We start from the raw sequence: 26,053 nt of genomic DNA on the forward strand, positions 1-26,053 counted from the left end.
TTGCATATGTTCCTGAGCCCTGCCATACAGACAGATTCTCAGAGTGCCCCCCCTCGACCCCCCCCACCCCCCCCCCCCACCCCTTCTTGTAGCCTCTCTTTCCCCCCGAGGAGGGGGGGTTGTGGTGACACAGGCAGGGGGGTGTGTGGGGGGGGGGTGACACAGGCCACATTTCTTTAACACTGGGCCAAGTTTCTGAAGAGACAGACATTTGTGTCCCATTAGAGAGGGTTTTGAGTAAATGCAGTCCAGCAAACAGAGGAGTAATATCTGAAAATAGGAACAGAAAAGCGATCTCAAAGGCACATTCTGTGGTCAGTAATGGGTCCCTGTCCTGTCTCTTTCTTCTTTTTTTTTCTTTTTTTTTGAACAGTCAAAATGGAAACAGCCTTTTCTTCCTCCGGCAGCAATTTGAGAGGGTGTTTTTTTGTCCTAAATCACGTATAAACATTTCTCTGGGAACGCACAAAAGAAATGACACCTTTTAGAGGCTGTTCTACTACTAAACCTCTGCCTCCACACACACACTCACACACACACCACAGACACACACACACACTCACACACACACACCACAGACACACGCACACACACACACACACACACACTCGCACACACAGACACTCACACATGCTTACGCCTGCCTGCTATGATAACCACATTTTACACCACGAGGCAGGGAAGAGAAACCCTTCTCAGCGCTGCCATGATTAACTCCAGCCTGCAGGCCCTCCCCCCCCCCCCCCCCCCCCCCCCCCCAAGTACGCTGTATTCCCTCCCCAAAATAGCCCCCGTCCCGGAGCAGCCCACACGCGCAGTCAATCCAAGCGACAAATTCCTGAACCTGCTGCCATCCGTGGGCTAGCCGGTCTCTTTCGCCCGTCCTAATCATCGTACCATCAATCACCGCGGCTAGCGTTTGGGCCGCGCGCGATTCGCCCGTCGAGCGTGAGCTCGCCATCGATTGGCCGATGTGCCGTTCCTTAGGGACAAACGGAACGAACGCAAAATGATGCGTCGACTCCACTAAAAAATCGTGCGGTTTTACTACATTCTGGAAGAGTCACTGGTCGCCGGGCAGAGATGTTTGAGTTTTCTTGTTTCGCAGTCGATTGGTTAAATATTTTGAATGCCGCTGGGCCTCGTAGCGAGAGCTAGCAGGCCTCGTTCTGCCCACCAATCGTCTCGCAGCGTGCCGGTTCAGGGCTGGGCGGGCTGCAGACTCACACAAACCCCCTCGCACTGATACTCAACGACGGCCGTTCGCGCTGCTTCGCACTGTATGAACGCATCGCTCCCGCGGAGTGGCCTTCACTGGAGGCGAGCAGTTCATGAATGAATCTGTTTAGCTAACGAGCTGCAGCTAGGCTCGGTCGCCTCAGTTTCGCCTTTGAAGAATGGCGAATTTGAGAAAAATACCGTAAGCTTTCCGCAAGGGCTGACTAGCGTGCTTTGAGGACTGTTTTCGACACGCAAACGTAGGCCCACACACAGGCGCTGCAGTTTATGCTGGGATACCCGTTTCTGCTGGGATAATTACAGCAGCCAGTTTGCCCGCATTCTTAGCGTCATGGATGTTATAAGGTTTTTTGAATTGTACAGTGATGTGCTGAAACTCCCTGAAAGCACCTACCTGCTTCTCAAGGTGCTTTTTGGAAGTCCCTCCCCCACCGCCTCCGTTGTGGGCGTGTCTATTATTTGGCTTGGTCTGTGCTCACTTGGACGCCTGCAACACAGCAGGGCTGCCTAATCCAGCTCCTGGAGTTCCACTGTCCCGTAGGCATTCTCTCCATCCCTGACAAAGCACACCTCCATTCAACAGCAAGGGATCTGATTGAGTTTCTAATTAGTGGAATCAGGTGTGCCAAATTAGGGTTGAAATGAGAACCCATGGGATGGTAGATCTCCTGAGACAGGGTTAGGCCGTCTTTTGTAATATACAGCAGCAATGGTTACCAATTACTTCACCGGTTTTACCAATGAACCAAATGTCCTCGCAACACCGAAGTAAACGTTGTACTGTACGTACGGAACACTGTCGCCACAGCAACGAGGCCGCGTGCAGCGCACGCCACGGTAGCTGCTTAGCATGAGAACGCGGAGATCCCTGGCGCTTAGAGACTGCTCTCCGCTATCAGAAACCAAACAGGTTATCCGGTTTGCGCAAAAATATATATATATATATATTTTTTTTTTTTCGGACGGCAGCTTGTAGCGAGAAGTCCCGAGTGGAGGCGCTGGCGGTTGGCGGGAGGGCTGACTCATCGCTGGCCACCGCTGTCACCGAAATGAAAGCCCCGCGATCCGGTGAATAGACTTCATCAGCGCCTGCAATCTTCCTCCCGCGCGGGTCGGCGCCGCGCCCGCCCGGCTCCTAATGATCATCCTCCCGCGGGACGGGCGACGGGGACGGCTGCCCGGCTCGTGATTAAGGCCGCGCCGCGGCTTGTTTGGGCTCCGTTTCCCCCCCCCGGCCGCGCCGTAATCAGCCCCCTTTTATTGTCCGAGCCCGCTGGAGGAGAGAAAGAGAAATTCGTTTTTTTTTTTTTTTTGAACGCGCGCGAGGCGCTGCGTTGGAGATGCACGTCCGCTTTAATCTGCGGTGCGAGCGCGTGACGGATGCGGCTGCTGCCTTTAACGCGCTGCTGGGGAAAAGCCGCCGTCCAGCGACAGGATAATTGGGCTCCTAACAAGCGGGTGTTCCTCTGGGCTCTCTCCGCACCGCTCTGCGCTAAATCTCATCGCACCGCTAACGTACCGACACCAAAACACACGTCGCTTATTTTCCATTTATTTTTATTTTTTATTAAATATATTTTTTGAAAATGTATTATTGCAGATGCTTTCATATTATTTGTTCTAAATTCTAAAAGTTTCCCCCGACTAAAACATGCACTGGTGTACGTGTGCGTTTGTGTTTTAATGTGTTTGCGTAATTATGTTTAGAAAATTGATTACTTGGTCATTTGGAAGACGAGAAAGTTGTAAAATGAAATGAAAACTTCGCGCACCGTGACAAAAAGAAATCAAAGCTGAATGTTTTGGCAGCGGTTACTGGAAAGCCCGAAGCGTGCTGGCGACGGTGTCTTTTTCTTCGCGAATCTTTTCGCGAATCTTTTCTCTGGATCACACGAGGGCCTGCTGGCTCTCGCTGAAAGATTGGCAGGAGTATAACTGTGATTTTAATCTTAATCTCGCCTTCTGATTTACCAGCAGGACACAGCATCCCGCATGCTTTTCAGTAACATTAGTGTCACTGAGTCATTTATATGTAAATGGGTTCCTTCCAAACAAAACGAAGCAAAAATAAACAGTGTGAAAGAAACCAGGACACTGCATACAGTTAATACATTGCCAAAAGAATTAAGGCTTCAGTGAAAGTCGTTATCTTCCAGTTAATATGTAATGGCCAGAGGTTACGTCAACACAAACCACTTAGCGGTAGGTATAATAGCTGTTCTTCAGAGGCGTGTCTGTGTGCGTGCACGTGTGTGTGTGCTGTGTGTGTGTGTGTGTGTGTGTGTGTGTGTGTGTGCGTGTGTGTGCTGTGTGTGTGTGTGTGTGTGTGTGTGTGTGTGTGTGCGTGTGCGTGTGTGTGTGTGTGTGTGTGTGTGCGTGTGTGTGCGTGTGTGTGTGTGGTGTGTGTGTGGTGTGTGTGTGTGCACGTGTGTGTGTGTGTGCACGTGTGTGTGCGTGTGTGTGTGTGTGTGTGTGTGTCCAGCTTAAGTGAAAATCTGCTGGCGCAAAGTTCTGGCCACCCGGACCCCCGCCCCCCGCCCCCTCCCCCCCACCCTGACTTGCTGCACGCTCCCGCAAAATGACACCCCCTTGAGCCTGACCCTCGCACCCCAGGGGGTGATTCATCCCCCCCCCCCCCCCCGTTCCCCTCGCTCCCCGCTACCGCTCCCTAAATCACTGACGCCCAGCGGAGCCAAACGTTATGCTCACTGTGAAAGCAGGATGGGGGGGTGGGGGTGGGGGCGGGGCTGGGGCCGGGGGGGGGCTCTTTCCCGTAGCCGCGCTCCCCTCTCTCGGCCGGGACGTCCCGTTCGGAGACCGTCCGTCCGCTGCTCCTGGCGTTCGTGTAAACACGGCGGGACGGCCGCGTGTACACAGAGCAGTTAAACTGCGCGGACGAGATTAGCCTGTTTACACAAAGGAGGAGAGAAAAAAAATGTCCTCAATTAACGAGCTGGCCGTCCAATTCATCCGGCCGTCGCAATAATAAACAGCGCGTTCGTTTTATCAGTAATACTAAGTGTAATAATAATAAAAGTAAAATAAATATTTTGAATGCACACAATGTCATGCCTCCTGCCAAGCATTCCATATCTGTGGGGAAGCGTGGAGTGGAGCTCGCAGCCCAGTCCCACGCTGGACATATTTTCATAAGCAACGGTTGCGCACCTGAATTCATTCAGGGGCTCCAGAGGTCTCCTGGATGTTCTCTGTCTGTTTATTTTTACCTGCAGTGTGAGGAAAAGAACACGGCACCTCGCGGAGAAATGGTAATCATGTCCGTTTCACCCCGGCAAGAGCTGGCCTTCCGTGGGCGTGAAAAGCAGACGTGTTTATGAATATGTTCTAACAGATATCTTTATGAATAAATACTTACTCGCACGATGTGGATTCAGGCACGCAGCATGCAAGGGGAACCGTCTGCGTGGAAACACGAGTTTCATCGTCATATTACCACCCCTAACGCGTGAATGATTTACGCCATTTCTGCAGCACTTACCGTCACCGTTGGAAACGTCACTTCCAGAGTGACGGGGCTGCCCTTGAGGTCGCCGCGGCGACCTGTCGGCACTGTCCCTGCTGAAGGCCCAGAGCCCTGGAGAGCCTTTAGCACACTTATGTCAAGTTTGAAATTAGCATGATGGGAAATGGAGGGGGGGGGGGATGCGTGGGTGAGCAATGTGATTGGCTAAACCTGGTCATGTGATTCAGAGGAAACTTGCGTTTGAAAGCGCAAAGGGAGCACCGTGTCTGGTTATGTTACCGTCACAACGTCAGTGACAGTAGCTGACTGGGAGGGCCTGTGTTGTCGCGGTTTTGCCTGTAGTTCTGCACGCGGGATTCTCCTGTGTTGTCTCAGTTTTGCCTGTAGTTCTGCACGCGGGATTCTCCTGTGTTGTCTCAGTTTTGCCTGTAGTTCTGCACGCGGGATTCTCCTGTGTTGTCGCGGTTTTGCCTGTAGTTCTGCACGCGGGATTCTCCGGTGTTGTCGCGGTTTTGCCTGTAGTTCTGCACGCGGGATTCTCCTGTGTTGTCGCGGTTTTGCCTGTAGTTCTGCACGCGGGATTCTCCTGTGTTGTCTCAGTTTTGCCTGTAGTTCTGCACGCGGGATTCTCCTGTGTTGTCGCGGTTTTGCCTGTAGTTCTGCACGCGGGATTCTCCTGTGTTGTCGCGGTTTTGCCTGTAGTTCTGCACGCGGGATTCTCCTGTGTTGTCGCGGTTTTGCCTGTAGTTCTGCACGCGGGAATCTCCTGTGTTGTCACGGTTTTGCCTGTAGTTCTGCACGCGGGATTCTCCGCCAGGCAGCAGGTTTTGGCAGTTTAGCTCAGGCTCCCCCCCCCCCCCCCCCCGGGGGAAGCCTCAGTTGCCACTTCATCCAAATATCCTCAGTGGCGCTTGTACTGATGAATAATAGAGCTGTGCGGTAGGCGGGGGGGAGGAGGTGGGGGGGAAGGGGGGGTAATGGAATCTGCTCAGAGTTTCAGCCCCTCTCCAGGAGAGTGGTGTTAATAATGTAGCAGCCCCCCCTGTGACAGTAGCACTGCGTGTATCAGGGAGCTTATGAGGGGGGGTGGGGGGGGGGGGGGGGTGGGAGGGGCAGTGGAATCTGCAGCTGCTATCCTGCTGCTGTACAGCCAGTACCCACCCACCCCCAACCCCACAGAACAGTCTGGGACAGCAGGTGCCATGGTTACTGATTTTTGCTGCTTGCAGGAATGGAACATGTTTCCAAATATATTGGAATTAATAAATGATCAACTATTGGAATACTTTGCAATATACTGGCAAATGTATTGGCAAATAAATATTGCAATATATTACACTGTCTACCTGTCTGTGAAAAACACCCTGCACAGGTGTTCTCCTGTCTGTGAAAGCCACCCTGCACAGGTGTTCTCCTGTCTGTGAAAACCATGCCCTACACAGGTATTCTCCTGTCTGTGAAAACCATGCCCTACACAGGTATTCTCCTGTCTGTGAAAACCATGCCCTACACAGGTATTCTCCTGTCTGTGAAAACCACCCTACACAGGTATTCTCCTGTCTGTGGAACCCTTGCCCTGTACAGGTATTTGGGTTGTTACGGGCAACGGGAGCAGGCATGTCAGTGGAATGAAGGCTGCCAGCTGATTGGCCTTTGTAAAAAAAAAAAAAAAAAAAAAAAAGAAAGAAACTAAAAAGACGCCCATGTGACTGACCGAACGTCAGGGACTTATGGCCGTTCGAGGACAAGCGTGACATCCAACATCCTGAGCGAGGTCCCGCCGCCGCCGCGTTTCGGGAAGCCGGGCGTCGGCGCGGAGGGGAGGGGCGTGGCGGGGCGGAGAGCCGGGCCCCCTGAGCGGGGGGGCCTCCGTGTTCCCCTCTCTGCCGGGACTCGGCGTCTGTTTCCCCTTGAGCTGGGTACTTAACCTGAAGTGGCTCGGCGCGCGCGCAGCTGTCTAAATGAAATTACGTGTCAAGTGTAATCTACATCGCCTGGGACGAGGGTTCAGCTCGGCAAACCTAATCTTCGCTAAACACCTTCGCCCCCCCCCTCCCCGCAAAAAAAAAAAAAAAACCCCTCCGGAGTTGTTCTGTGACATTGCTGTGTGCCGAAATAAATTTAATGTCCTGAAGACGGTCGCATTTTTAGCTCTGTCGGTTCACACCCTCACAGCGTCCAAATGGCACAAACTGTGTCTCCTTCGATTGATCTGTGGCGATGAGATGGAAAAAAAAAAAATCTACTTGGTGACAGTCGCTATGCCGTTGTGATGTCGCACAGAAAAAACTGTGATGCTACTGCGATGTGACCCAGCTGCGAGTGGAATGTCACTGCGCTGCTATTGTGATGTCACAGAGCACAGGCACTGAGGAAAGAGAATGCGGATGTCTGGGGCCACATCGTTCTTCCCACTCACCTGCTGGGTTTCTCGTAGCCAGTGTCTGGGACCTTTCCCGCTATGCCGTCTCACAGAAGCTGGTCCTCCTGGCGGCGAGGGGTCAGGGGTCAGGGCTGCTTTCAGCTCAAACGGCAGACGGAACAGAGACGCCCGCACGGTCAGAAACGGACAGCGTTAGCTACGGCTGACAGAGCTCGGATTTGGAGCCACTTGGTCTGTGGGTTTTATGGCCTGATTTATATCGCGTAGCCCAGACTGCACTTGAACATGGATGCTGAATTTGGCACTGACGCATCCCTACTTACTCCTGGGCTCAGCGCAAAACAAGCAGCCAAGAAACAAACTGAAAACAGTTTAGGCAGGTGGGCGTGTGTGAGCGTGCACGTGTGTGTGTGTGTGTGTGTGTGTGTGTGTGTGTGCATGTGTGTGCGTGTGTGTGTTTGTGCGTGTATGTGTGTGTGTGTGTTATGTGTGCATATGTCTGTGTGTGCGTGTGTGTTATGTGTGCATGTGTGCGTATGTCTGTGTGTGTGTGTGCGCATGTGTGTGCATGCGTGTGTGTGCGTGTGTGTTATGTGTGCATGTGTGCGTATGTCTGTGTGTGTGTGTGCATGCGTGTGTGTTCCCTGTGCCCACAGGCAGAGTGGTGCCTGGTGCAGTAGTGTATGAGAGGGTGCCAGGCAGTGGCTGGAACCAGAGGGGATTATGGGAGGGAATCTGACTCAGAAAAGCTCTGAATCACTGGGGAATGCAGGGGGAGCAAGAGCCTAATTTAGAGCTGACAAAACCAGCAATACACACATCTACTGCACAGAGTCAAAACCAGCAATACACACATCTACTGCACAGAGTCAAAACCAGCAGTACACACATCTACTGCACAGAGTCAAAACCAGCAACACACACATCTACTGCACAGAGTCAAAACCAGCAACACACACATCTACTGCACAGAGTCAAAACCAGCAATACACACATCTACTGCACAGAGTCAAAACCAGCAATACACACATCTACTGCACAGAGTCAAAACCAGCAATACACACATCTACTGCACAGAGTCAAAACCAGCAATACACACATCTACTGCACAGAGTCACACACAGAGTCATACACAGCAGTGCACATATTCACACACACACACTCACACACACACTATCACACACACCCACACACACTCTCTCTCACACACACACACACACACACTCTCTCTCTCTCTCACTCACACACACACACACACACACACACTCTCTCTCTCTCACTCAAACACACACACACACACACACAAAGCACCCATAAAGTGCTCAGTTTCCTGTAAACTGGTCCCACAGCGCTGACCAGGCGTTCCCTCCCACTCAGGCCAGCGTGAGGACAGGGGCTCGTTTCGGCCCCACCAGCGCCGGGCCGGGGCGCCCCCCAACCGCCCCCCTCTGTCCTTACATCCTCAGAGCCCAAACACGGGACTCAGCGCCCCGCCAGAACCTTCCACAGGATCTCATTCCTTTCCGCGCGTTTAGAGAAAGAGCAGGTCTAACTTTGGTTCCGTAATTCTGTCAGTCTGTCTTTGCAGGGACGGCTGTCTTTTTAAGTCTCTCCTGGAGTCGTTTTGAAGGGGCCGGTCACATGCTCTTCAGAACAAAGATTCGCAGGCTTGGTTAGAGAACGGGTTGTTTCGGGAGGGAATGGCGGCGTTTTGGAGTCTGGCCGTTCACAGGCACGACAGTTCCGTATTTTCAGACGTAGTCCGTGTTTTTTATTTTTTTATTTAGAGAAACGAACAAACCGCGGAGGTCGGTGTGGACCAGGCCTCTCCTGAAGCTTCATCTGTGAGCCGAGCAGCTGCTCTCTCCCTGCAAAAACCTGGAGAAGGCTGGACGGGGAGAAAGACCTTGAGCACAATGCCTTAATTAGCCTTTCATTACGCTCCGGTGTAATTCAGCCTACCGCGGTACCGCTCAGCCGACGTCGGCGTCGTCCGTTACTTCTGTTCCTGTTTTACCTCCTTCCGCAGGCCGTGTGCCTCGCACGGCTGTTCGACTGAGCTCGCTTGGCTCGCCGCAGAAGCGAGGCTAGCGCAGCGGTGGTTCCTGGGAAGGGGAGATTTCAGTAGAAGCGCGGCCTGCGCGTGGCCGGTGGGAGTTACGGCTGGCGGTGGTGACCGCGTGGCCGCGGTGTCTGCACCGCGGTTATCTCTCTAGTGGGACGGGAGGTCGGGTCGTTTCCTGTGGAACAGGAGCAGAATCTGTCTCAGGTGAAGGGTGGGGAGAGATCTCTAAATGAGAGAGCGCCTTTTCCTCTCCTGTTTGCAGGTACTGCAGATGGACGGACGGACGGGCAGTCAGACAGAAAGACAAACAGACAGGCCGACAGAGACAGACGGACAGACAGATGGACAGACTGATGGAAAGAGAGGAGGATTAGTGCTTTTGCACATTAAAAAAATACTTTTAAAAAAATACTATTTTTATTTTTATCAAAAGGAGAAATGTTAGGGCTCTGTAATGCTCCATTTTAGGAGCATTGGCTCCTGAAATTTGACGTGAGCTAACTGGAAAAATGATTTAGCACATCTAAATGAGCACATCCCCTAATGGGGATGCATTAGCATGCTCTTCAGCTTTTCAGCTCAGGAGCACGTGCGCTCCTCGAAAAAATTAAAAAGAACGCTAGCGTAGAGCCCTCAAAAGAGAGCGTTAGCATGCTTTCCATCCGCGTGCTCAATGCCATGGAGAGCTCCATATAAAAAAACAGTGTCCATAAAACATCCTGAATGTAGCGATATCAGTGCTGTGATTGATATCATCGCCACACTGTTTTCCTTTCTCAAAGCGTGAGCGATTGCTTATCTCACTACAGTCAGCTGATATTTACAGTGAGCATTGCTTACATTGCGTTTAGCTCTGTGAGTGCTTTTATCCAGAGACAGAATCACAGCGAACAGGCAGCGGGAGAACGTGAGAGGGGTTTAGACTGTGAGTGCTGGCACAGGACCCGCAGAATCGCGTGGGGCTAGGGGTTCGAGTATTCATCTAATCGCTCCCGAGAGCAGCTCGATGGCCAGATTCCAAGCGGAGGTGAAGGCGGAGGCGCGATTAAGGCTTTGGGGGGGGTTGGGGGTGGTGCGGCGAGCGCTCAGATAAAGGCTCGGGCCCAAACACCTGAGCTCACGTCCGCTTCCTCACTGAACCCACACCGTAATCTCCTTCCTGTGATGTCAGGCGTTTCGTTTCGAAAGGCCGAGTTAAGATAACTCTGCGTCAACGGGCGAAATTCCCCCGTCTTCGATTGGCTAGCGTGCACAGTATATCTCTCTCTCTCTCTCTCTCTCTCTCTCTCTCAGTCTCTCTCCCCCCCCCCCCCCCCCCACCCCCGGGTGGATCACCCCGGGCCGTTCGGCAGGTTCTTGTCACGTCCAGCCGGACTCTTTCCCCGGTTCCATTTCCAGGGTACGGTAGGCGCCCTTTCAGAGATCCTCGGGTTGTTTTGCCGTTTCAGAAAGTGGAAATTACACCTGTCGCCCCGGGCGACGATGAGACGATCCTCCGCTTGTAACCGCGCCGCCGAGGGGGGAGTGGCTACTGGAATGTGTGCCGTACGTGGGGTGGGTGTGGCTCGGTGGGTGGGTCAGTCATTCCGAAGGTGGGGGGTGGGGGGGGGAGGATTTTAGAATTTTAGGATTTTGAAGCACCTCTCGCTGCCATCCTGCTCACCATCCGCGAGGACCTGCCTCCAGGAATCCTGGGATTGAATCATCCCGGAATTTGCAGCAGCGTGGAATTTTTTTTAACCCTTCGCTTCTTGGCGAGCGTTTGGCGGGAGGAGACGGGAGACGGTCTGTGGAGCCGTTTGAGGGAAACAGCTTTCCCAACTGCATTTTGAGAGAGAGAGAGAGGGCTAGAGAGAGAGAGAGAGAGAGAGAGGGTTAGAGAGAGAGAGAGAGAGAGAGAGAGAGAGGGTTAGAGAGAGAGAGAGGGTGAGAGAGAGACAGCGAGAGAGAGAGAGAGAGAGAGAGGGGGGGGAGAGAGAGAGAGAGAGAGAGAGAGAGAGAGAGAGCGAGCTCGGTTTAATAAATGAGTACAGTTTCTTTTTAAGTACAGACATTAGTCATGCGCTGGGCCGTTGGCAGTCCCACGAAGCTGTGTGTGGTCCCGGGACGTGCGGACGGAGGAGGGGGGCGGTGCGTTTTTTAAAAACGCTCTCTCGTCTTTCCCTGGAGACCCTGAGCAGCGGGTGCGATCATCACCCGTCTGCAAGTTCCCACTGGTGACGGAGATCTGCCTGTGTGTGTGTGTGTGTGTGTCTGTGTGTGTGTGTGTGTGTGTGTGTGTGGATCTGTGCGTGCATGTGATGGGTGGGAGGGTGTGTTTGGGTGCATGCTTGTGCTTGTGCTTCTGTGTGTATAAAAGAGACAGTGTGTGTGTGTGTGTGTGTGTTTTCAGTATGTGTGTGTGTGTGTGTGTCATATCATTCCAAAGCCAGACCTCCCCTGCTACGCTGCCCCAGGACAGAATTAAAAGGGTGTAATGGCTTCACCTCTTCCTTTGAGAGCGTATCAGACCGCAGAAGCGTGCCTATTGGACAGCCGTCCCCACCCCCCACCCCCTCCCTCCGCCCCCCCACAGTCCCGCTTCCTAAACCCACCTAATTTACTCCTGTGGCAGATGGACGCTCTGCGGCTGGGTCTCAGCCACGCCCCCCCCCAGCCCCTCCGCCACGCTTTGGGCTCTTATCCCCTGTTACCCAGCCAGGCCCGGATCCTACCTGCTGCAGGTAGAGCTGCTGAAGCTGGTCAGGTTCCCTTTGTATTCCCCGGAATGTTCCGGAAAGCTTGCTGGGTGTCCAGGTTCCGCAGAAATCACTCCCTGGCTCCCCTGACCCTCTTTAGACGTCCTCTTTATTTATTTTTGGATGTTAGTGGCCTGTAAAAATAGATAAGAGTTCTGTAGTGGTATTTGCTTTTGTACACACTGCTAATTATTAGTTTACTTGGTTAACTTTTAGACTTATTGATTACTACACTTATTGATTATGGGACCTCTGTGCCTTCTGGGTAATACTGCACTTTTGTATTTCTGAAACTCATACTGGGCTGATGAGCTCTACTTTTGGAGAGTCACTCTGGACAAGAGTGTCTGCCAAGAGACTGTAATTTAATGTAATGTAATGTATTTGAATGTAATGCAACGGGAGGGAATGTAATATATTTGAATGTAATGCAATGGGATGTAATGTAATGTACTTAAATGTAATGTAATTGGATGGGACCTCACCTCCCATGATGTGGCCCAGTACCCCCTACGGAGGGGGACATGTGATGTTTTACAGTAGTTACATCATACCTCGCGTAAGGACAGATTAACAACCTCGCCCTGGGGGGGGGGGGGGGGGGGGGGCGGGAGTCAGCTTGCTTTATCAGCTGGAACTGAAAGTCAGAGTGGGGGGGGGGGGGATTTTAGTTGAGGCGGGGGCGGTTTCAGACGTCGTAGGGGGGTGGCACTGAGCACTCAGATAGATGGCATTGTGACATTATTCCTGAATGAGGTCGGTCAGGAGCGTCTTTAGCTTTTTGGCTTTGGAAAGCCTGGCTTCCTTTCGCGCCGGCCCAACACAGGAAGCGCTCGAGTGGAGAGCAGGATGCCGCCGCGAGTGTTTTGGCGAGGCCCGCGATTGGCCGAGGGGGCCGTCGGCCAATGGCGGCGGAGCTCTGGCGGCGCTCCCCCTCGAGCGTGCCAGACGGCTCTTGAGAGCGACGCCGACAGCCCAGACGGCGCTTGCCGCTGCTCCCCACCGCCGCGCGGCTGAAGGGCTCGTTTCCCCCGCTCGGGCCGTGTGGCGGTAACAGCTGGTCGTCATGCGTGGCGCTGCGCTGGGCCTTCAGCTTTTAGCGTTTTTTGGGAAAACGGCTGTTAGCATTTTCCATGGAAAAGTGCGTATTCAATTCATTTTACCGCCTGTATTGTACGTTGTCGTGGAAACGACCTTGCTTATGATGATGAGGACTAGGTTTGGACACCTGCGCTGGAAGAGAGGTCAGGTTGCGTCAGGTGGGGTTGGGGTGTGGGATTTGGATGGCCCCGCCTCCTGCTCCGTCTGTCCCACAGTCCTTGGGTGCATGATGGGCAGAGAGCCGAGGGGCCTAGGCAAGGGGGGGGGGGCGTGGGGGGGGCGTGGTCGGAAAGCCAAGCTTGACAGACCTGCTTAGTCCTCAAACCCCCCCTTCCTTCCCTTCTGTGACAGTGACAGCTGACAGAATGATGGGTGGTGGGTTCATGCTACTGAGTGGGGGGGGGGGCGCATTGACCTTGACGTAATGCCCTCTTCCCACAAACCTCACAGTCTAGTCATCAAATTGCCCCCCCCCCCCACACCCCTGACCCACCATAAATCCCTGTGCGTCTGCGGCAGGAGGAATGCCTGCGATGCGGAACGGGGGTGTGGGTCATGTGTGTACCCCGTCAAGACCAGGGTCAAGGTTACTGACTGGTGTGCGTGCGTGTGCGTGCGTGTGTGTGTCTGTGTGTGTGTGTGTGTGTGTGTCTGTCTGTTCAGCAGTTCCTGGCCCTGTTACAATACAGTATCTCATGTACAGTGTAGGATGTAACTTCCTTTGTCATCCTGTCAGAGAGATCAGGAGGAGATTTAATCTCTCTCAGCTGACGGGCCTGATACAGTACACCTCTTAACTTAACTGACGGATTACGATCCGTATTTCAGTTCATTTTAACTTTGGTGAGTAACACGGAGAAATGCTTTTTGCATCTTCTACAGGCCTAGGAAAGCAAAAGGAGTTGGCATGGTGTCACCGTGGTAACAGCACAGTACTGCCATGGTGTGGGCATGGTGTCGCCACGGCGAAGGCGTGGTGTCGCCATGGTGATGGTGCAGTACCGTCATGGTGTTGGCGTGGTGTCGCCATGGCGATGACTCAGCGTTGGCATGGCGATACCGGGCTTGACAGACTCTTTCTCTTTCCTCCTGTGTCCTTGGCAGATGGACATGTGCCGTCCTCGCCCCTGGGGTCCCCCACGTCCAACCGGGGGATGCACCCGTCGCTGCTGAGCCCCACCTCCATGGGCGGCCCGGGATCCCTGCACTCGCCCATCAGCACCCTCAGCTCCCCCATCAACGGCCTGGGCTCCCCCTTCTCCGTCATCAGCTCCCCCATGGGACCCCACTCCATGTCCATACCCTCCCCCGGGATGGGCTACGGACCCAGCCTCAGCCCACAGGTGAGGGAGCCCCCCCATACACTCATACATACATACAATATACACACACACTCATACATACAGACAATATACACATACACTCATACATACAGACAATATACACACACACTCATACATACAGACAATATACACATACACTCATACATACAGACAATATACACACACACTCATACATACAGACAATATACACACACACTCATACATACAGACAATATACACACACACTCATACATACAGACAATATACACACACACTCATACATACATACAATGTACACACACACTCATACATACAGACAATATACACACACACTCATACATACAGACAATATACACACACACTCATACATACAGACAATATACACACACACTCATACATACAATGTACACACACACTCATACATACAGACAATATACACACACACTCATACATACAGACAATATACACACACACTCATACATACAATGTACACACACACTCATACATACAGACAATATACACACACACTCATACATACAGACAATATACACATACACTCATACATACAGACAATATACACACACACTCATACATACAGACAATATACACATACACTCATACATTCAATATACACACACACTCATACATACAGACAATATACACATACACTCATACATACAGACAATATACACACACACTCATACATACAGACAATATACACACACACTCATACATACAGACAATATACACATACACTCATACATTCAATATACACACACACTCATACATACAGACAATATACACATACACTCATACATACAGACAATATACACACACACTCATACATACAGACAATATACACACACACTCATACATACAGACAATATACACATACACTCATACATACAGACAATATACACACACACTCATACATTCAATATACACATACACTCATACATACAGACAATATACACATACACTCATACATACAGACAATGTACACACACTCATACATACAGACAATATACACATACACTCATACATACAGACAATATACACACACACTCATACATACAGACAATATACACACACACTCATACATACAGACAATATACACACACACTCATACATACAGACAATATACACACACACTCATACATACAGACAATATACACATACACTCATACATACAGAGACATATACACATACACTCATACATACAGAGACATATACACATACACTCATACATACAGACAATATACACATACACTCGTACATACAGAGACATATACACATACACTCATACATACAGACACATATACATACACTCATATACAAACATACAATATACACATATACACACGCTCACACTCATATACATACAATATACACACACACTCATATACATACAATATACACACACACACACACACTCTCATATACATACATACAATATACACACACTCATATACATACAATACACACACATGCATATACATACATACAATATACACACACTCATATACTTACATACAATATACACACATACTCATACACACACACATATATACACACTCATATACAAATATACACATACACTCATCATATACATACATACACATATACACATACACTCATATACATACATACACACACTCTCACATACACACACATACAATACACACACACACACAGTACGCACACATTTACACATTCTCACATCCACAAGCACACACGTACACGGTATACACACACATATACAGTACACACCCATACACACTCACATACACACACAAATACAAAATGCACAGAAACATTGCTACCTTTTCAATGTGTGTATATTGTAATTTTCTCTCTTGAACTCCGTAAATCCACATTTCTCTCTCTCTCTCTCTCTCTCTCTCTCTTTGTTATATAAATAGGCACCTGACTCATGTGTTATAAAAAGATTAGCAATTAAGACATCAAAGCTATCTGTGTCCTAGTTTCCTTTCAGAAATCAGGACCTAAAAAAGCAGCCATTCTTAACTCAGAGACACAGTTTTTCAGTGCTAATGAATGAGATTCATAGAAAAGAGCCAAACTTGCTCTCTGAAATCCCAATGATGGGGTATCACACTGGGCGGGAGCGAGTCACACCAGTAACAAGTTTGGGTTCATGGTTTGAGGATTCATATCAGTAACAGGGTAAAGTTTGGGTTTATGGTTTGGGGATTCATATCAGTAACAGGGTAAAGTTTGGGTTCATGGTTTGGGGATTCATATCAGTGACAGGGTAAAGTTTGGGTTTATGGTTTGAGGATTCATATCAGTAACAGGGTAAAGTTTGGGTTTATGGTTTGAGGATTCATATCAGTGACAGGGTAAAGTTTGGGTTTATGGTTTGGGGATTCATATCAGTAACAGGGTAAAGTTTGGGTTCATGGTTTGGGGATTCATATCAGTGACAGGGTAAAGTTTGGGTTTATGGTTTGAGGATTCATATCAGTAACAGGGTAAAGTTTGGGTTTATGGTTTGAGGATTCATATCAGTGACAGGGTAAAGTTTGGGTTTATGGTTTGAGGATTCATATCAGTAACAGGGTAAAGTTTGGGTTCATGGTTTGAGGATTCATATCAGTGACAGGGTAAAGTTTGGGTTTATGGTTTGGGGATTCATATCAGTAACAGGGTAAAGTTTGGGTTTATGGTTTGAGGATTCATATCAGTGACAGGGTAAAGTTTGGGTTTATGGTTTGGGGATTCATATCAGTAACAGGGTAAAGTTTGGGTTTATGGTTTGGGGATTCATATCAGTAACAGGGTAAAGTTTGGGTTTATGGTTTGGGGGTTCATATCAGTAACAGGGTAAAGTTTGGGTTTATGGTTTGAGGAGGTAATATCAGTAACAGGGTTAAAATTTGAGTTAAGGGTTTGAGGATTCATGTCAGTAACAGGGCTAATGTTCGGGTTCAGGGCAATGATGATTTTGTCCAATGTGAAGGATTACAGCCTAATGTAACTCAGGAAGAGAACGTGGAATTTTTGCTAGGGACCGATTTTGTTAGTTTTGTTCAGTTCTGTGTCGACGTCATTGTGTGTATTTAAAAATAAGCATAAAAGCAGTACATTAAGTGTTCAGATTTACGGTGTGATCCCCATTTCATACCTGGTCACTGTGTATGAGTGAACAGGGTTGGTGCAAAAACACGCATATACAGGCAAGCACGCCCACACACACCCCCATACTAACACATGTATTACACTAACGTGCATGAACACACACATCCCCACATGTTAACATATGCTCACACAAACACACACACATACATGTCCATAAATGTGTACTCACATGATTGCATACACGCACATACCCCATGTTAGCACATGCACATGCACACGCACACACACTCACACACAGATACGCACACACACACGCACACAGACAGACACGCACACACACACTCAGACTAACACTCGCAGACACACACTCCCACCCCACCCCACCCCTCCCCACTCAGTCCCAGGTGACCCTGTCTATCAGTCACCTTCTCGCTCAGTCTGCTGTTCGCGCACGCCGCCGCCCACGCCGCCCACTCCGCCGTCGCTGCCGTCGGCCAAGGCCGCGGCGGCTCTGAGTGACAGCGGTCGTGAGGAGACGGAGAGCCGTCCGCGTTTCTCACCGCGTTTCTCACCGCGTGACGGACGGGCCTCTTCACTCCAGCGAAGGCCAGACGCGGGCTTCGACAGGAAAGGTCGTCCGTGCACTGATGGAGCGCAGTCCTTCAGTTTAACAGGCCTGGGTCCTCAGCAGCAGGGGTGATGGCTGCCCACACTCACGCGCGCTAACCTCGCCTCTCTCGCTTACCCAGACTGCACCAGCTCACCGCTGTCGCACGGTATCGTTCTCACTGCAGGGAACTGTGGGCAGTTGGGAGATATGACACGAAGCCTTGTGCCACAGGGTTGAGGGTCAGTCCTTCTACCTCGACGTCTCTTTTCTTAATTTAACGAGGTTATTTTTGGACGACGTCTCATTTAGCCGGCCATGTTTAGCCGCTAATTCGCTAGCGTCGCTGTTTGCACTACACGTTGTCTCAGATCAGGACAGAGTCCTGTGTCTTTAAAAGCCCACACATGTAGACAGAAAACATTTCCTGAGTGCATTTTTTTCCTCTATCTCTCTCTCTCTCTCTCTCTCTCTCTCTTTATTCCGTTCTTTCTTTCTGAAAGCGCTGGGCTGTGCTCCTTCTCCTCCGCCTCCCCTCGTTTTTTTTCACCCTGTTCTGGAATGTTCCCCCGAAACGTCTCTCCGGGCCCTCGGTCTGAGCGAGCGCCAGACCGCAGCCACCCCACTCAGGACTAATACCGTCATTTCATACCCCGGCTCCGGGCCCGCCAGCGGATCGCAAATCGCTCTCCCGTCTTCGACGGTGAAAGCCGAGAGCATCTGTGAAAGATTACTCTGGAGCTGGAACTAATTTGACCCTCCGAACGACAATCGACAAGGCCGTCCAGCGGGATTCTCGTAAATGGGAGTTTTTTTTTTTGTTTGTTTTTTGTTTCGTTTCTAACCAGAATCCTGCGGGTGGGTGGGTGGGGGGGTGGGTGGGGGGGAGGACCATTGATAGTCTCGCCAACGACTCCTGTGTCCAACTGTTGTCTGTGAAGAAAATGTGGATTTGCGTAAAAGCTGGCATTGAAGCCTTGAGAGTACGCTCACCGAAGTGAAGGAGGAGTGTGAGGTTCATGGAAATCAGCAGGAGCGCCTTGTCTTGGTTTTCGTATTTGATGCTACGTCCTTTTGCCTTCGCACATTGTATTTCCGATAAGGTTACTCGAAGGCTAAAGCTTCTGAGACTGAAAAGGTGGTTCTGCGGCTCTTTTAGGAAGCCCTGGACGGATTAATCGCGGGTAATGAGCGGTGTAATCGCTCTTTAATCGTTGTGTGGCCAGCATTCTGTGGCGAACGGTAAGGGCTCACCGGTGCCCTTCGCCGAGGTCAAGTCTGACGCTCAGTTTGGCCCAATAAAAATCCAGTTCCTTCTGCACCGCTGTGAGACTCTATCACAAAATGGCTGCCGGGCATCACCTAGGCGGAGGGTACAAAAAATCTAACTTTAACCCCACTTACTCTGCAATCCACCTAAGAGCTACTTAAGAGCAGTCACTCCGTATTATTATTATTGCTTCAAAGAGACATTTTCATGTTCAGAGCCGACTGATTTGATATTTGTGGACTAAGGACAGGACTAAGCATGGTGCCCGCCCATCTGTGCTCATAACTCCTGCTTCGGTTAGCCATTACGAGTCTATGGCAGAATGGCTTTTTACGAGAGACCCAGTTCGCTTTCGCCCCAAACCTTTCTTTACCCTTACCTCCCCCCCTTTTTTTTTTTTGAGCACACACCTGGTTTTCGGGAGGGGGGGGGGGGTTAGTTTAGGGGGTGCCCCGAAACGCCCGCTCCTTTCAGGGCCGAGGAGCAGGCTCCGCCCACCGGCTCCGCCAGGTGTTCCTCTTTGAAGTCCCCCCCCACCCCCACCCCCACCCCCTGCCTTTGATCTGCCGGGCTTATCCCGTCAGCGTTCTCGCTCAGGAATGCTCAGGTATCGGGCCCCGGTGATTTACCCCGGGCCCCGCGCGCACGCCCCCCTCAGACGCTCCGCGGCGGGTTCCGGCGAAAGCGCCTCGCGTCGAACGTCTGACGGCTCGGAAAAAAATTCAATCAAAGAGTGGTTTCTTTTTTTTCTTTCTTTCTTTCTTTCTTTTTTTTCTTTTTTAGCGCCGCTCGCAGTTTGAGAGAGCGGGGAACACGGCGTTCCTTTGTTCTCCGGGGCCTGTTGGCGGCGCTCCCCGCCCTGGGCTTCCAGAGAAAATTAAAACTTTAATCAAACGGCTCGGAGACGCGGAGCAAGGGCGCCGCTGGTGAAAGCGGGGGGGGGGGGGGGGTAGCGAGGCTTTTTTAGGGCCGAGCGCGCGGCGCACATGGGGACCGGGAGGGCCGTTAAACCGCTAAGTCCCGCCGGGCCCTGGCCTGTTGGGGATTGGCCGGGAGGTGGGGGGGGGGGGGGGGGGGGGGGGCGTGGGGGGGGCTCCTGTGTGTGTTTTTGGGGGTGGTGGGCTCCCTTTCATGTTTCCCTAATTTGGCTCTCTTAAGGGAGCACACGTGAGGCCCTTTTTTGGGCCGAGTCTGGGACGCCCCGGAGTCGCCGCTCATTACGCCACGGCGGAGCGGTGACCCCTGACCCCTGACCCCCCCCCCGCCCCCCCCGCGGTGCCACCTGTGAACTTGGCCCGCCACATGGCCTCTGAGGGCTCTGTTACTCACCTAAATGAGCTTAACAGGTCCCCGTGTTTGGGGTGGGGGGGAGGGGGAGGGGGAGGGGGAGGGAGGGTTACAGCCTCGGTGGGACTGTGTGCTGGACCTCAAGAGTAAATCACAAAACCACGCCGGCGGGGTCCCCTCGAATTCGCCGGCGACCTCGTTTGAGAATGTTTTCAGAGCGCACCCCTCAGCTGGGTCAAACAACAGCAACTGTGAAACAGGACCGAACTGCCAGACAGACAGACAGAGAGACAAACAGACAGACAGACAGAGAGAGAGGCAGACAGAGAGACAGACAGACAGACAGACAGACAGAGAGACAGGCAGAGAGACAGACAAACAGACAGACAGGGCTGTCGAAACATAGTCTGGGCTTCCCGGAAACCTTGATTTTCTTTTGAAGAGGAAGAGAAAAAAAAATCAGTCTGAGGTTTATACATCTCCCCCCCCCACCCCCGCCCCTCGCCCACGGGGTGAGGCGCGCGCCCAGCTCCGCGCGACTCGCGGGGAAATCGGAGACGGTCTGGAAGCAGGCTGCAGCCCTGGGCCCGCTCCCCTCAAACCAGGCATAATTAAGAAAAGCTGCTGTTTTTATTTCCTATTCACGTGTGATCTGCAGGGGGAGAACCCAGCAGAAGGAAAGGGGGGAAGAAAAGAAAAGAAAAAAAAAAAAACGCAAGAACAAAAAAGCAACAGAAAGCAAACTGGCCGATCGTGTTTCAGCAAATATTCCCGCTGCATTCCGCTGTCCGTTTAACCCCTGAAGGGCCGGCCGCTTTTACCGCCAGAGACCTGCCGTCTTCCTCCCTCAGTTCAGACGATGGAACCTTGGGAATGTGTCTGTGTACAGCAGTGTGCACAGGGCACGCGTGCGTAGTTCCATTAGCTGTGTCTGTCTCTTTGTCCTTATTGTGAATAACTGCACCACAACAGAGAGCCACTGGCTTTACTGTTTTAAAAGAAAAAACAAATCCTCCACGGGCTGTTGATGCAAGTCCGCACATTAACGCACCAACGAGATCTGTACCCCCCACCCCCCCCCCCCCGTTTATTTTCTGTTAACTTTTAAATGAATTATCAGTCAGTCAATCTGGCATCCCTTTGTTGTTGCACTGCAGAGAGGGCAGCGCTGATTTAAGCGCTCGCTGGCTCGGTACGGCGCGTCTCGGTACGGCGCGTCTCGGTACGGCGCGTCTCGGTACAGTTCTGCGCTGAAACGCTCGTTGTCGTTATTGGCGCATCGGCGTGTACCAGCGCGGAAGCTACGGACCGGACGAGAGCTCTGAAACGCAGATCAAGGTCACGACGGACGCTGCCTGTTACCCGGAGATTTCTCATTATTCGGGGTTTTCTACCGCGAATGTGCGCACCGGTAAAAGGCAGTACGAGCCCCAGAGACGCCATCGCGAGCCTAGCTCAGGTACTCACGAGCCGCGGCGCCGCCTGCTAGCACGCCGCTAACCCGGGCTAACTCAGCTCGACCGCTCGCCTTTTCCCCGCAGCGAAAGGCTCCTTTACTTCCTCCGTTCGGCAGGACGCCCGCGCCTAAGAGCTCCTGCAGCTTCGGCCCGGCGCAAGCTTTTTTAGAGCTTCCCGTGACATTCGAACGAACGAAGACGCGCTCAGAGACGTTTCGTCAGCGGCCCGCGATCCTGACCCGCTGCTGAGCCGCCGCGCCGCCGTTAGCGACGAAACTCAGCGCACCGCCAGGGGGTCTGAACCCCGGCCTGGCTTCTGATGAAACAGCTCTTTAAATACCTACTTCCCCCTGAAACGTTTAAAACGTACTTCTCCCTGAAACGTTTAAAACGTACTTCCCCTTGAAACGTTTAAAACCTACTTCCCCCTGAAACGTTTAAAACCTACTTCCCCCTGAAACGTTTAAAACATACTTCCCCCTGAAACATTAAAAACATCTTCATTTAAAACGGAGAGAACCAGGCTGTGAGAACTTTTCTCCTCCACTTGGAGAAGCACGCGAACAACCCACACACTCACACGCACACCCAAACGCTAATGATGATCTATTTAGTGAGAGGGCAAGGGGGGGGGGGGGGGGCGTTGGGGCACAGGAAAGAACGGGGGGGGCTTGTGGTCGGGGGATGTACAGAATGTGAGGTGTATTGCTGGTTTTCTAGAAGCTTCCTTGTCCTGAAGAGAGGGTCGTGTGTGTACGTGTATGCGTGTGTATGTGTATGCGTGTGCGTGCGTGTGGGCCTGTGTGTGTATGCATGTGCGTGCATGTCTGCAATATGTTGCTCTGGCATGATATCCAGTAACATGAATCCCAGAGAATAATTGGGCCAGTGGCATGAATCAGGTCACATGTTTATTTAAAGAGCAAGTGCGTCTGTCGTGTGAAACTCAACTCTTGTGTGAAATAAATGTGACGTGTGCAACAGCGAAAGAGCTGCTCCATTATTAGCCTTTTACACCAGCGGAGGAAGCACAGACTTAAGGGTGCATTGGGCCTCAGAGTTTGGGCAGGTTATCCACACTTAAGGGTGCATTGAGCCTCAGAGTTTGGGCAGGTTATCCACACTTAAGGGTGCATTGAGCCTCAGAGTTTGGGCAGGTTATCCACTCTTAAGGGTGTATTAAGCCAGGGGTCAGAGTTTGAGCAGGTTATCAGGTCAGGAATCACAGCTTGTCTTTCTGTGGAGCCCCAGGGGTCAGCCTGATGCCCTGCTTTAGATGAAGGGGTCAGAGTGTGGATCTAGAGCAGTGGTAACCAACCCTGTTCCTGGAGATCTACCGTCCTGTAGGTTTTCATTTCAACCCTAATTTGTCACACCTGATTCCACGAATTAGCCGCTCAGTGCAGATTGTTATCTGCTGAATGAGGCCTGGCTTTGTTAGGGTTGGAGTGAAAACCTACAGGACGGTAGATCTTCAGGAACAGGGTTGGTTACCACTGATCTAGAGCACAGGAAGAGCTGATAGACACTGGCCTGTTAGGCACCGTCCCACACCTGTCCCGTACCGTCCCACACCATCCTGCACCGTCCTGCACCCGTGTTGGCCGACGGCGTCTACCCCCCGCGTTTGGTCCGAGCCGCCGGGACCCTGTTTTCAGTGGGGTCCCCCATTCTCCCGCTCTGGACTGGTCCCCACAAACCCTGAGGAGAAGGCCAGGAGAGGGGTGGTTCCTGTGGCCCCTGAATGGGGCGCATTACTGGGGAAGATGGGTTCTATTTCCGGGCAGGGGGTTTAGCTCCTCTAATCTAACCCCATTCCGCCGGCCCAAATGGAGGGAGGGGTCCCGCCCGTGGACAGAGTCCTGGGACGGATTGAGTTGCAGGTTCCCTGAAAATAGCCCTGCAGAATATGGGCCATATTGGCGGGGGCAGCCATTCGATTCGATGAAGACGATCTCGCTCGTGGAACATTCCAGGTCCCTGCAGGATGTTCACTGCAAAAAAGCTCTGAATCGGCAAGACTTTAAACCGGGGTAAGACTGTGCTGTTTGTGTGTGTGTTGTGTGTGCGTGCGTGTGTGTGCCCGCATGCGTGGGGGTGTGTGCGTGTGCGTGTGTGCATTCGTGTGTGCGGGTTTGCATGTGTGCGCTGCTCTCTTTTCTCTTGTTTTGACTTCCTTGCAAGTTGCTAAGGCTGCAAAGGCTATTTGCTCTGCAGATATATTTAAAGTGGTATTTGTGTCTGTTTAATCTTATCAGGACTGTGAGAAAGAACCTCAATGAGCTTCTCGTGAATTATGCGAGGAAACAAGCTTAGCCTTAAATTGTTCTCACTGACTGTTCAGTTACGAGTCCATTTACTTTGTTCTCAAAATCTTTGTTGTGTAAATAATGTGCATTGGTATGGGTGAACGGTTGTAATGTAGGGAACTGGGTCCTCTTCATTTCATCTTAGAGAAATGTGTGTGTGTGTGTGTGTGTGTGTGTGTGTGTGTGCATGAGAATGCATCTATACATTACACTAAATATGTGTGTGTGTGTGTGTGTGTGTGTAAATGCATGTCTCATAGTATTCTGAGAGAATGTATGAGAGAGAGAGAGTGAGAGAGTACACATCTCCATAGTGTATGTGGGAGTGTTTTCTCAGCTTCTGTTACTTGTCCTTTTGTCCTTTTGGTAAAGTGCCACAATAGACTGAAATATAGGTGAAGGTGAGAGGGTTTTCGTGAGCATGTACTCTTGAGGACCCATCTTCAGTTTTCTTGTTTGGCTTTTTTTTGCGGGGTGGTGGAGGGGGGGGGCTGCTGTGTGGTTGATTTGAGAAAAATAGTGGCTTGGGTACATTCCGACAGTGTGCTCTCAAATAACATCGCAAATATCAGCCACGGTGGAACAGGCTGAAAGAATGCATCGAGTGTGGGAGGCAAACGCGGTGAACTCAGAACTGAGCTTGAAGCAGGGAGGAGAAAATAGGCACAGTGCAGTAAAGAAGTCTAACCAGGTCGCCTGCTCCTGCGTTCCGTCCATCCTCCCTTCATTCCGTCCATCCTCCCTTCATTCCGTCCATCCTCTCTGCGTTCCGTCCATCCTCCCTGCTTTCCGTCCATCCTCCCTGCATTCCGTCCATCCTACCTGCTTTTTGTCCATCCCTCCTCCATTCATCCTCTCTGCGTTCGTCCATCCTACCTGCATTCCGTCCATCCTCCCTGCGTTCCGTCTATCCTCCCTGCATTTTGTCCATCCCCCCTCCATTCATCCTCTCTGCATTCTGTCCATCCTCCCTGCATTCCGTCAGTCCTGACAGCAGCTTCCGGGCGATGCGCGACCTTTCCCGTTCAGGATGACAGTGCAGAACATCTACTGCTGCTGTGCTGTCCGTGGTCACGCCAGTGTTCCTGACGCCGATCAAACTGGAATGGTGCAGCTGCAGCAGTCCGGAGCCTGACCTCGGATGTTAGCGGTACAGAGCTCGGTGTCTGGCGGGCTCTGTAGTATCCATGGCTACAGCCCAGGAAAGGAAATCGCTGTGACACTTGACCCGCCCCACTCCCCCCCCCCCACCCCCCACCCCATTTTGGCCTCAGGCTCCGTGACCCGGTCGTATTGTGTCTCTGAAAATCAGTCTGAGGTTCTCACTCTGACAGGTAGTGAGCCCGTCTCCTTCAGGAGTGCAGAGGTCAACTCTGTGTTTATTTAGCCCACTTTAAGTTGAATGGCAAACTGGCATCACCTTCATCATGCAGCACTGGCCTCAGAATGTTTGGGCGTAATGTGAAATGCACAGACACCAAACATCTGCATACATGCAGTTTGACTTGCCATAACTTTACTGACTTAACCTATGCTTACCACGTGAACTGGACTTGATGTTCGTGGCCATGGATCACTGATACTTAGTGAGTATTGTACCTTATCGGACCTGTGTTCTGTAACTGTTCCGGAGATCTTCAGTATGTGCTTATTGTACGTCGCTTTGGATAAAAGCGTCTGCCAAATAAA

General features: G+C 51.3%; 1 protein-coding gene across 3 annotated transcripts in view; it reads left to right on the forward strand.

The window, feature by feature from the left end:
- The window catches only part of LOC118212632 (retinoic acid receptor RXR-alpha-A), a 114,047-nt gene that overhangs the window by 64,588 nt on the left and 23,406 nt on the right, over positions 1 to 26,053 (forward strand). For all 3 annotated transcript variants that reach the window (XM_035390744.1, XM_035390745.1, XM_035390746.1), the window contains one exon: positions 14,115 to 14,353. In XM_035390744.1, coding sequence (XP_035246635.1) covers positions 14,115 to 14,353 — 239 coding nt within the window. The remainder of the gene's footprint in view (positions 1 to 14,114; positions 14,354 to 26,053) is intronic.

The sequence above is a fragment of the Anguilla anguilla genome, chromosome 14, assembly GCF_013347855.1.
Source record: "Anguilla anguilla isolate fAngAng1 chromosome 14, fAngAng1.pri, whole genome shotgun sequence".
NCBI lineage: Eukaryota > Metazoa > Chordata > Actinopteri > Anguilliformes > Anguillidae > Anguilla > Anguilla anguilla.